This window comes from Nymphalis io, chromosome 16, assembly GCF_905147045.1.
Source record: "Nymphalis io chromosome 16, ilAglIoxx1.1, whole genome shotgun sequence".
NCBI lineage: Eukaryota > Metazoa > Arthropoda > Insecta > Lepidoptera > Nymphalidae > Nymphalis > Nymphalis io.
In genome coordinates, this window is record NC_065903.1 from 537,365 (window position 1) to 549,727 (window position 12,363).

A 12,363-nucleotide genomic window follows, 5' to 3' on the forward strand; every position below is an offset into this window, starting at 1 on the left:
ATTAGATCGGATAATTTAATTTCCACAAGATCGCCTAGGCCTTGACGGCGGCCGTGACGGGGTAGCCGCGCCGCAGCCCCATGCACTGGTCGCGGTCGATGAACAGCGAGCCGCTCTTGCAGCGCAGCTCGGCCTCCAGCCCCGCGCGCACGCCCAGCAGCGTCTGGTGCGCGCCCTCGGCCGCGGACAGCTTGCCGCGCAGCGCGTCCACGGCCGCCTGCAGCTCGCACACCTCGCGCACCAGTCTGCCGGCGACGCGTTCTGTTGGTTGGGCTTGTGGTTGCGTGCATCTGTGATGGATCGCTCCCGTACCTGTTCTGCGCCTCGTCCCTGCACTTCTCGAGGTGCGGGCGGTTGGTGCGCGCCTGCAGCCGCGTGTGCGCCACCTTCATGGGTTGAAGCTTGTCCTCGATGGCCTTGTTCAGCAACTCCAGCGTCTTCTCCACGTCGAACATTTCTTGCTGAATCTGAAGTTGAATTATATTTCGCACGATTACCATTCAAAAATACAGAATCTGATAGTTTCCGTTACTTTTGTGGTACTATGTGCACGTCTTAGCTTATGTAATGGAAATTAATTACATTATAGGACATATTTTTGACTGAAAGTAGTAATATTATTTCGTTGCAATATGTAAATACAGCCGTGACGCTTATCAAGTACCTAGCCACAATGGTCGCAGATTGTGGCAAACTTTAATAAATCATAGGTCTAGATTTGAACTCACTTTGTGCAAATGCAGTTGTAATTTGTTCTTGATCTCTATAGTCTCCGCAATACGACGCGTAAACGCGCTGTTCGTGTTACTCCATTGATCCCAAATCTCCGTCGCCGACACGTTGATTAAGTTTTCGGCATCTGCGGAATGAAATGCGAATGCGTCAAATGCGGCCCGAGGGCGACGGGCCGAGCGTCTCGTCCTGCAATCGGTAGGAGACGGGCGCTCACCGGACAGCATCTGCACGGCCTTGGCGCGCTCGGACTGCGAGCGCTGCAGCGTGGCGGCGCTGGCGGCGGCCCAGCGCGCCGCGTCGCACACCGTGGGGTCGTAGCGCTCGATGCCGGCGTAGAACTGCAGGCCCTGTAACGACCGCGCCTCGCCGACGTCACCACTTCGCTTACATTCGCTCCGAACATCTGAATCATTTTGAAGATAGTGTCCGTCTCTGGCGGTCAACGTGACATAGACCCAGAGTTTGATTTTGTTTCGAAAACACCTTGAATTATCGGTGGCGGTTTCGATGACCACTCCATATTTTACCGTCAGTAAAAATATATACTAAAAAATATGATTAAATCAATTTTAAGGCACAGTGTTCGCTTGCCTTGGAGAAGTTGTTGAGTTGATGACACATAGAATCGATGCCGAGGGCGTACTCTTTGTTACGGAGATCGGTCTCCAGCTCGTGTTGCGTCGCGCGACAGTTCTTAGATTGTTGTCGAACCTGCAAAATATTTGTTATTCTACCATCTATATACTGTATATGCTCTATTCATAAATATCGTGCCTATCAGAAGTCGTATGTCGTCAATCTTAAATATTGCTTAAATTTCTGCTTATTGTACCTTTTCGAGCATATTTCGGAACTTGTCCTGGCATTCCCGCAGTGTGGCCACTTCCTTTAAAAGCGACTGCTCCACTGCATCGTGAACTTGCTCCATACCTGAAAATATTTTACTGATTGAATTGCTGTTGTAACAAAATTGTATAATACTATAAAGCAAGAAATAACATCAACCTTGTCTCTTTTCGCGATGGTACAAACACTCTTGAACAATATGTAAAGGACCCTCAATTCCGGCGATAGCTCTTTCCAACTGCCTCCTCGTATCGTTCAGTTTCTCGCAGGTTGCCACTAAGCGCTCCATTTCAATCGAAACCTAAAAAAAAATGTAAAAGAGTTTTTCTTTGTTTTATGCACTTACGTACTCTAGACAGCAGAATAATCACCTCGTTTCGCCAGAATGTAGTGTCCGTTATCCTTTCCCCAATTCTTCTTCCGGAGTCTCGCTGCCCCTGTGTTCCAATTTCGTCGGTCTCTCTAAAATTTGTTGTAAATTCAATATATGAATTTATATTATATATTGTATATGTGTTTAAATAATAGTAAATCTTACCTCAGCATCCGCATAATATCATTTCTCACACGCTCTGAGAAGTTTCTCTTTGCATCAGATTCGTTATAGTTTTTAATGCTGGTCTGATTCCATTCGTTCTGGGTATACCGCGTGTAGAGCGCCGCTCGCGCTGCGTGTTCAGGGCTTCGGTCGAAGCCTGTGACGAGATTAGGGAACCGCAACGGCTCTGTTGCCATCCCAGCTGGTGTGTAGCACGGATCCACCATAGTATTTGTAATCGGTTGGGATGGCCTATTTCATCAAACATTATTAGAAGAATAAACAATTAAATACACATAATAATGATAACATAACTGAACTCATCGTAAACGAAGTATATAAATTCGATCATAGCCTGTTTATGTAAAAAAAGATATTTACATCGGTGTAACTTCAATCTCTTCGTAGCCCATAATAGGTCTCCACGGGTGTTTTTTTGGGGAGTGGAAACAGTACCCTACTTGTGGGGGTACACTTGGAGAACCTGCAGTTTCTTTTACGGGACTCCATTTTTGAAGTTGCTAAAAATAAATTTAATTACCTTACAAACATCTTTTATAAATTTATTAAAATTATTAATATGATGCCATATTTACTGTACACATAGAAACTTCCTTAGCCATATTTGTAGTACTGTTTGCCAAAATTTAGAGAAAATTAATTTTGGTAAAAATTAACATAAAACTACAAATTCAAAATATTATTCGGTGTCATGTTACTCCATGGTAATGACTTATTTTTTAAAAACTTATGTCATTATTTTTTATATTTTATTTCTTTGTATGTAAGCAGCATGTAATATAGTGATTTGAGTTTGTATAATCGATAAAGTCTTAATACATAATATTAAAACAGACTTATATTTCGTATCTTTATCATTTTGTTTCCAAACTCAAACTACATAAAGTCAATGTCATGTGCTCGTGAAACAGTGAACAGTGTGAGGAACTGTCACTTGTCAGTGTCACTGAAGTACTCATACGGATAACTCGGGATCACTTTTTTTTAGAAAATATTTTTTAATAAAGCAGAGTTTTTGACCCTCTGAATGATAAATGTTACATCTTAATATAAATAAAATAAAATGAGTGGCGTTCCTGAAAACGCACCTAATCGTAAGTTACCTAAAATTTAATTTTTCTCATAAGCTATTGTTGGAATGTTCCTTAAAAATGAGAATTAATCCAATTATTTCATTCAGATTGCCCTGGTACTCAGAGCGAGGATGCAGGAAAGGCCTCAGCATGTGCTGGATGTCCAAACCAGAACATCTGTGCATCAGGTATAGTGGAAAAACATTATTGATTATTACTATTTATTTACAAGGTATAGTGATACCAGATAAAGGAATCTATAATACCATTTGAAACAATAAAGACCTTGTTTTAACGATGATAGTAAAACAACATAAAACTTGTATATTATAGGTAGGCTGACGAGCATATGGGCTTGATGGTAAGTGGTCACCAATGCCCATAGACATTGGCATTGTAAGAAATGTTAACCATCCCCTACATCGCTAATGTGCAACCAACCTTGGGAATTAAGATGTTATGTCCCTTGTGCCTGTAATTACAATGGCTCGCTCACCCTTCAAACCGGAACACAACAATACTAAGAACTGCTGTTATGCGGTAGAATGTCTGATGAGTGGAAGGTACCTACCCTAATAAAGTAGAATGTGTTTATATTATTCAAATATAAAAATATTTTTTTAACTTGACATACTTTAAGGAGTGCCAGCCGGACCAGATCCTGCAATTGAAATAATTAAAAACCGCCTAGCTAATGTGAAACACAAAATCATAATTCTCTCCGGTAAAGGAGGAGTGGGTAAAAGCACTGTTACCTCTCTACTGGGACATGCGCTGGCGAGACTCAACCCTGATGCAAATGTAAGTTCATTCAACATCATTTCAATAACAAACAACTTTTTTTATCTCATTAGATAAAATATTGTTTTTTACTTTGCAAAATAATATTAATAACGAAATTACATCATTTATCGATACAGATTTAATGACTAAAACAAATAATTTGTTATGACTCGTTAAATTAAATTTGTGCAAACATGTCTAAATAGTATACCCATATTGGCACTTATATTACCAATGAACAAACTATTTTCTATTCCGTTGTCCCTGTTTAAATATTTAATGAATGGTGGTCACATACCATTGTGTTATTAATTATGATTTATATTACACATAGCTTTTCTCTTATTTTTCCTTTACTACTCTGATTCATACAAATACACACTTACTATTGTCACGATGATTCAACCATCTTTTATAAATGGTCTCCAAATACATATTTATTTATTTAATCTAAGGAAGACAAACAGTTATGACATATACAAAAATTTACTTCTTCACAATTTCATTGTTTTCCTTATATTTTTAAAATATAATTTCTATAATTGAATTTGGACCAGTATAAACTATTGTTCACACATTACTTTAAAAAGACAATATTGAATTTTGTTAGACTGTAACAAGAAAATGACTGCTTAATTCTAAAAAAAGTAACTTATATTTTTATTGTTCATCCTAAAATAATTCAATAAAGACAACAAGTTTATATATAACTTCTCTTGTTACTGTTGGTGACCACTTACCATCAGGTGGCCCATATGCTCGTCCGCCTTCCTATTCTATAAAAAAAAAAGGCATATCTGTTTTCAGCTCTATGTGACTTATTGTTAATTGAAATGTCTGTTTTGATCGAACTACTAAAGCTTGATCAATTATTGCAACTGGGTTATAAGCAGCTTCCAAGAACAATATAAACTGATATACTAAATTTTATTTATATTTATTAAGAGCTTGTTTAGATTAAGATAACTTGAATTATTCATTAAATTATGGATTAAAGAAAATGTTGAATGTACGAGTGCTGTAGTCGAAATAATGTGTTTTTATTAATAAAAACTGCAACATTACCCTATTATATCTTGAACGTCTTTCATATGAGTTGCCGAATTCCATGTCAATTCCTTAAATTTAACAGACACGTGTATCGATTCTGAAGTCTGGTGGGAGATTTCGCAAAGCCTCGTCTCGTGGGTCGGCACCGCCTGGTACAGCCGCCTATGTAGGTCACTACATTATAATGCATGGGTTTCATTTTCCGACTTAAATCTAAAAATATAAATATCAATTATCGATTATTGCTTTTACCGTTTCCTTATGGCTACGAATGTTACACAGTTTTTATTTCATTTTTCTTTGATATTATCGTAATTGATTTTTTTTTATTGTTAAGAAACGTTATGAAAAGATAAAACAATATAAAATAAGGTAAAATAAACAATAGTTATTCGTATTTAATATAATCGAAGAGTTAATTTGAAAATTTAATTTTAAACCTTATTTTATCACAACCCCAGAACAGCTACGAAGGTTAAGTAAAATTAATTCGTTTGTATATTGATAAAACCTGAAAGCGTGGAACGAAACAATAAAGTATGAATGAATATGAAATATTTTTGCGTCATTGATAACATTAATTGATTCCTATAAATTGTTAATGGTCTAAGAGAATCGTTAATTTAATTTAAAATATATTCAAACAAAACTGTAAATTTAGTAGGTCATACGAGTTAACAGGAAGTTAAAAACAAAGTCGTTTACGACTTTTTACAAATCCATTCACCAGGAACAATATGAAAATGCGACCTTATCATATATCTAGTTTCATAAACGCGTTACGTTACGTAATGTAACAACTACCAATTATAATTATAAGTGATATTTTGTATTCGTGAATGTTTGCGTTAATATGCAAATTATTTTGCATAAAAGTTTTAGAATATTATTAATTAGTTATATTAAGTTTATTATTGTATTTTATCTCAGTAGAATTTACAAGAATGGTAATATATACATATCCTTTTAAAATACGTGTCGTTTCTTTTACAGGTACTCGTACATTTAATTAAACATTGACAGGACTCGGTATAAGACTATCTATTCTTTTTACTGTGCAGTTTAGAAAGAGATAGTAATGTTTTCCATACATTTGTTTTGTCATCCATACTTAATCTAGATGTTGGAATTAATAAATTTATGGCATTTGTATGTATGTAAAAACTTTGGCCTCCTTTATGAAATCCATAAATACGTAGGTACCTTAATATGAACATAGCATGAACATTTTATTAAATTAAGTTTGTATTTGTAATAAATAATTAGATTTCTCATAACTCATTAGCGAAAGAACGCTTTTGTATGTTATTCTATTAAAATTTATATTTCTATTAATGTCGAAAAATAAACTCGTACAATCACTTTCTTAAGGATAAAGTTATTTTCAATACAACTATTAATTGTGTATAAGTTAATATTGGTTATTAATTAAAGCAACGTATTTTCAACGAGGCTTCGACTTCCTTTTGTGTGACTTCCATAAGAAGTGCAGGGTTTGTGTACATACTTTGAAAAAATTCTGTTTTATGTCAAGAGTCCAAACTAATGTGAAACTATATAGATAAAAGTTAAAAAATAACGCAAAATAACAGCCTGTACGAGTAGGTAAATGCTTCGTAAATGTCTTACTACTGCCTCTCTTAATGCTAATCTAAGGGCTAATGCCTTTCCTTTCTGATTCCTGATTCCACCACTCTGTTCCAATGGATGGGTATACTCACGTATAAAAAAAGACAAGACACTTCAATATATTTGTTGATATGTTTTTTATTTTGTAGGTGGGTATACTAGACGCCGACATATGCGGACCGAGCCAGCCGCGCGTGCTCGGCGTCACCGGGGAGCAAGTACACAACTCGGGCTCGGGCTGGTCTCCCGTCGTGAGTATACTCCGCAGCCACTGATTTCTAATCACGCTGATTTAACGAAATCCAGTTGCAACTACGTTTTATTAACGGACTTCAAAATACAAGGATGACTATGTTCGACTGTGATCATGTCTTTTTTAAGTATCTTTTACCACGATTACTCCATCAATTATTTATTATTATTTTATTATTATAATGTCGTATCGGGTACAGAATAATGTCACCTCACCTTAACTTTCTGTTGGAAGGGCCGTTTCTCTACTTACGATTTGTTCGTTTCAATCGAGCAGATGCCCGTAGAATGACATTCACGCAGTGCAATAAAACAAAATGCGTCAATAAAAACGTAAAAAAGATAAAAAATTAAAACGTAAATATTTCTTCAAAACCGTGTTTGTTCCACTAAAGAACAATGAAACGGGAATCTACAATATATAGAGAGTTATTATATAGGATATTGGTTTTTAGTACATATAATATATTTTGTATTCCAGCTTCCTTAATTAGCGTCAGACGACATCATATATCGTTCGTATTGTAATTAAATTAGATAAAAGTACATTCACTCGCAGTTGAATGGCTTCAAGTGTATTGAGTGATCATCTCGTCTGTAATATAACTAACCAGTCTATAATTGCTCTTAAAATTTTTGACAGCATATTAATCATTACCAATATTGTTTGTTTCTTTTTTAATTTAGTACGATATAATTTTTCTTCATTCACTAGTGATTAAATTCCTAACGCGGAATTTAATGTTAAATAATATTATTTATTTATTGTTATTTATATTTATAATTTAATAATACATTTAATCTATCCGACCAGTCTTTGAGGTAAATTACACAAATGTCATTCCCGTAAACTGTACTAATATTATAGTACTGAGGATTTTGTTAATATCATGATCAGTGAGATTAAAGATTATGTTTGTCTTATATAGTCCATGTATATACAAGAATATAATACGATATGGGACTATGTATAACGTCACGCTACGATGTAACATTCAACGCGGTCAAAACCGCCGGTAATATGATAATACTCCGTGCGCCTTATTAATGCCATTATTGTGTAAAATTTTATATATAATTTTAAAAACTTTACTTTGTGTAATAACTTTGAATTTTTGTATTCCTGGTCTGGTTAATTGTTAAAAGAATGTAATTATAATCTTGTTTTTTTTTCAGTATGTAACTGATAATTTGTCTCTGATGTCCATCGGGTTCTTATTGGCGAGCCCCGATGACGCTGTCATTTGGAGAGGACCGAAGAAAAATGGTAAATATATATATTACTAATGGTAATCAATATAATTTCATTATAAATTCAATTTAAAATATGAGATAGGATGGCAAATTCGATACGATCGGAACGATTTCTGAAACTGGAGGGCTTTACGTGCTTTTCGAAGGGGTGTAAACACTTCCGAATTTCAGACTTTGAGCTGATATTGAGATTTTGTACAGAAAAATCTATTCATTTATTTATATGTCGCGTGAATTGCCAACAAACATGTGTTGGCATGGTTTTATATGTTCCAATATAAATGTATTATTCAATGTAAATTACATTACAGGTATGATCAAGCAATTTTTAAGTGAAGTAGATTGGGGGGACCTGGATTACCTGTTAATCGATACACCGCCAGGTAAATATATGTTTGTTACACTGCAACGGACTGTAAAATTCATACTCCATCATACATCCCTCGGTTCGTATCAATCGTACTGCTCCGTAAACTAATATAAAGACATCAATTGCGTAATCGTCGCAGGCACATCGGACGAGCACCTGTCCGTCGTCCAGTACCTGTCGGCGGCGGGCGTGACGGGCGCGGTGGTGGTGACCACCCCGCAGGAGGTGGCGCTGCTCGACGTGCGCAAGGAGATCCAGTTCTGCCAGAAGGTCGGGCTGCCCGTGCTCGGCGTCGTCGAGAACATGTCGCTGTTCGTGTGCCCCAACTGTCAGGTAGCACTGCCGCGCGAATCCTCGAGCGCTCTGAAATATTTTAAAAGTGGGCGCTTTGGCGCCGAGGCGCGGGTAGCCCTACAGACACGACTCTCGGCAGGCGCGCAGCGAGATCTTCCCGGCGACGACGGGCGGCGCGCGCGCCATGTGCGCCGAGCTGCGCGTGCGCGCGCTGGGCGCGCTGCCGCTGGAGCCGCTGCTGGCGCGCAGCTGCGACGCGGGCGCGGACTTCGTGCGCGACCTGCCGCACTCGCCCGCCGTGGCCGCGCTGCGGGACATCGTCGCCGGTCAGCTTGCTCCTCCTCCTCATGTCGTGGTCGTCCTGTTGTTGCACGTCTCCAGAAATTTCTTTTTGTTTCAGAAATCGTTGCCGCCTGCGAGCGGCCGAGGAGTTCGTAGAGAACTCGAGTCTTGACTGCGCCTCGCGAGGGCGGTGGGGCGGCTTTTGAAAAATTGATGTCGTGCCTAGTCGATGTACAAACGATAGATGAGACGAAAGAATTTATGATTTATAAATAATAATATAAGTATAAAATTATATTTACATTAAAAATTTTGTTTTAATTCCGACACGATTAGTGGTGATTAAAATAAGAAAGTGATATTTTCGTGTAACAAGAGGCGTAAAATGCGCGGCGATTCAAATCAATTAACAATTAGTTATTTGTTACGACTCATCCGAAACATTATCCTCAAAGTGGATGATTATATGCCAAAAACCTTTACAATTTACACAAATGTTGAAAACAACAACAAATAACGACGTACGATATTTCAACTAAATCTGATAAATGATATCAAAACGTACAGCCACAAAGAAACATTTATTTTATATTAGTCATCGCCCGCATGGGGGCAGGTGTTAAAAATAAATAATAGCATTTGTCCTTCCTTGATGTTCAAGCTTACTTTATACCAAATTTCGTAAAATATATTAAAACGTAAAAGATAGACGCACTGTCTGTCTTTTACGCTTGCACGCGTACTTTCGCATATATAATATTAGTATAAATAATATATTGATTTAGATGACAATAGAAAGTTTCAACATTCTCAATAGTCTGTCGAAATATTTAAAGGAAATATTTACATATATTTATTGACATACAAAAAGAGTCTTTAGAAAAGTAACAATTACAAAAAGCACTGTTAAATAATATGAAAATTACATTACAAACCTAATTTTTATCAAAACTAGTAAGTCATTGCATGTCATTTTTTATCCTTGACAAATAAATTGGATGCTGTTGGAAAATCATGTACAAAAAAACGTAAAGAACGTAAATATATTTCAGTTAAATTAGATATAGCTAAATTTTGATTTAAAACAAATAGTTCCTTAGTATTTATTTAATTAGATTTTATAATTTCCAAACGACCGTATCCGGTATCTTGGTCGCTGTCACATGATTTTGACATTTGACATTGGCAGCTTAATCAGAAAATTAGAAGGTTTCCAAAATATGAAAGAATTTAGAAATTTTATAATATTAAAATTAATAATTACTCGCTTGCCTGTCTTATAAATTAAAAAGACCGTAAGAAGAAACACGATTTATTAATTGAATAAATTCAAATTGAATTGTCATGTCAGATAGAGGTTATACAAAATATTGCAAAATTAATATAACATATAACAAAGATAAAAAAACTTTGAAGTGAAGTTACACTAATGCCTGCTCATCGTGATGAAGAAGAAGACAAACCCTGCAGAGCATGTTCAGACTTCAAGACTTGGACAAAACTGCAGAATAAGTCAAAAATTACTACGCCGAGTAAACCGGTAAGGTTATCTTATGTTTCGTAACTAGTACTTCTAGATTCAACTAGAATTCAATTTTGTAAAAAGAAAAATTAAATCGATGTCTTCTTTGTATGTAAAACTTGTAAATTATGTTACTGTATTCATAAAACGGTAGTATAGTTGTCTGTTGCTTATTGCAAAATATAGGTGGATAGATAGTAATCATTATTTGAATATATCATTTAATAAGAATTAAATAATATAAGTAATACTCCGAAAATAACTTAAAAGTTGAATAAATTTCTAAGCCATGTAATTAATCATACAAAGTACTCCCTTTTAAATTTTATCAATATTATGAAGTATGAGAACAATATTATTATATAACAGTATGTATTTTTAAGCCTCCCAAGCAAAACAAGGAGTGTCCACTGGACAAAGATGAGCTGGGCAAGTCAACATGGGGTTTTCTTCACTCCATGGCTGCCTACTATCCAGATAAGCCAACCAAAGTTGAATCTGAAAACATGACTAAATTTTTCAATATATTCGCTCAATTCTACCCATGCGAACCTTGTGCGCTAGACTTTCAAGAGGAGTAAGTAACTAAAATAATAAGATACTTGATCTGTATACTTTATTTTATGTAGTTAATTTGTAAATAATTTTTAATTAAAATAAACTTACCAATTTAACATATTAATTTTGGGTTCTACCATCTTTTCTATATTTTGCGTGATTAGATTTATTAGAAATAATTGAAATGTAACAAAAAACTCCACTACCTACTGGATTTAACTTCATGACTAAAAGTTCTCCCTATGAATACATCAGTTTAGAATAAAAAGTAATAGAAATAAAGAATCATAATTATTTTAATTATAAATATAGTATAGTTACAATGGACAAAAATTTCAAGTATCTCAAATAATGTTTGCGCAGGCTGATTGTGTTTGTAGTGTGTTCAACTACAGCATGTTGTTATTCTGTCATGACAGGCTAACTAATAACAAATTGTGATCATGGTTAAAACTCAAGTCAAGAATAAAAATGACTACAAACATCGCAAAGTTTAAAAAAACAGAACTAAATATTTACATTTTATATTTATCTTAAATGTATTTTATTAATTAAATAAGCTACAACGAAGAATGAATGAAATGAAAAATAATTGAACGGTCATATTTTACTTGAATTTTCTATACTTTCAATAAAAAAAGTACTTGAAATATATATTTTTTCTTTACAGCATTAAAAAGCACCCACCAAAAACAAAATCCAAAGACGAACTTGCCAAGTGGCTGTGTGAGAGACATAACCAAGTGAATGTTAAATTAGGCAAGCCAGTGTTTGACTGCAGCAAAGTGCACGAGAGGTGGCGGGATGGCTGGCTGGATGGCTCTTGTGATTAGATGTTCAATATCACAGTGAAAATATTGCCTAATGAATTTTTGTGACCACATTATTATCATATTTTTAAATATACTCATATTATATAAACAAGGATTTAGCATTAGCTTTATTACTGAAACTTCTAAATATTCAACATACCTTTCTTATATTACATACAAAGGTTGTATTTTCACTGTGAAGCCTTAGACATTTTTATTATTAAAGATTAAGCATTGTTTTATTATGAAGATATAACTATTTTGTCTGTTTTAATGCCACCTGTAGTTAAAATGTGATAATTACATTAGAATTATAAATATTTACATATTACAAAAACTATTTT

At 35.3% G+C, this 12,363-nt stretch overlaps 3 protein-coding genes across 4 annotated transcripts; 2 read left to right on the top strand and 1 right to left on the bottom strand.

Annotated features, from left to right (window-relative positions):
• Nucleotides 1-11: 11 nt before the first annotated feature.
• Nucleotides 12-5,570, bottom strand: LOC126774371 (tektin-3-like). 2 transcript variants are annotated; one of them, XM_050495862.1, is made up of 12 exons: nt 5,487-5,570; nt 5,062-5,259; nt 2,501-2,640; nt 2,120-2,371; nt 1,953-2,043; nt 1,741-1,882; nt 1,568-1,665; nt 1,327-1,446; nt 950-1,082; nt 729-859; nt 313-467; nt 12-245 (listed from the first exon to the last, which is right to left on the bottom strand). In XM_050495862.1, the coding sequence occupies exons 2-12, from the start codon at nt 5,104-5,106 to the stop codon at nt 35-37; spliced, it is 1,518 nt and encodes a 505-aa protein (XP_050351819.1). In that variant the 5' UTR covers nt 5,107-5,259; nt 5,487-5,570; the 3' UTR covers nt 12-34. The 2 variants fall into 2 exon arrangements, with proteins under 2 accessions (XP_050351819.1, XP_050351820.1); XM_050495863.1 differs by lacking the exons at nt 5,062-5,259; nt 5,487-5,570 and adding an exon at nt 2,716-3,152.
• On the top strand, nt 3,068-9,428 carry LOC126774372 (cytosolic Fe-S cluster assembly factor NUBP1 homolog). The gene is made up of 9 exons (XM_050495864.1): nt 3,068-3,234; nt 3,321-3,401; nt 3,854-4,014; nt 6,825-6,926; nt 8,104-8,194; nt 8,493-8,564; nt 8,691-8,884; nt 8,985-9,171; nt 9,246-9,428. The coding sequence occupies exons 1-9, from the start codon at nt 3,204-3,206 to the stop codon at nt 9,281-9,283; spliced, it is 957 nt and encodes a 318-aa protein (XP_050351821.1). The 5' UTR covers nt 3,068-3,203; the 3' UTR covers nt 9,284-9,428.
• An 893-nt stretch (nt 9,429-10,321) lies between these two features.
• LOC126774369 (FAD-linked sulfhydryl oxidase ALR) lies at nt 10,322-12,332 on the top strand. Its single transcript, XM_050495858.1, has 3 exons — nt 10,322-10,667; nt 11,033-11,226; nt 11,878-12,332. The coding sequence occupies exons 1-3, from the start codon at nt 10,557-10,559 to the stop codon at nt 12,038-12,040; spliced, it is 468 nt and encodes a 155-aa protein (XP_050351815.1). The 5' UTR covers nt 10,322-10,556; the 3' UTR covers nt 12,041-12,332.
• Nucleotides 12,333-12,363: the final 31 nt, after the last annotated feature.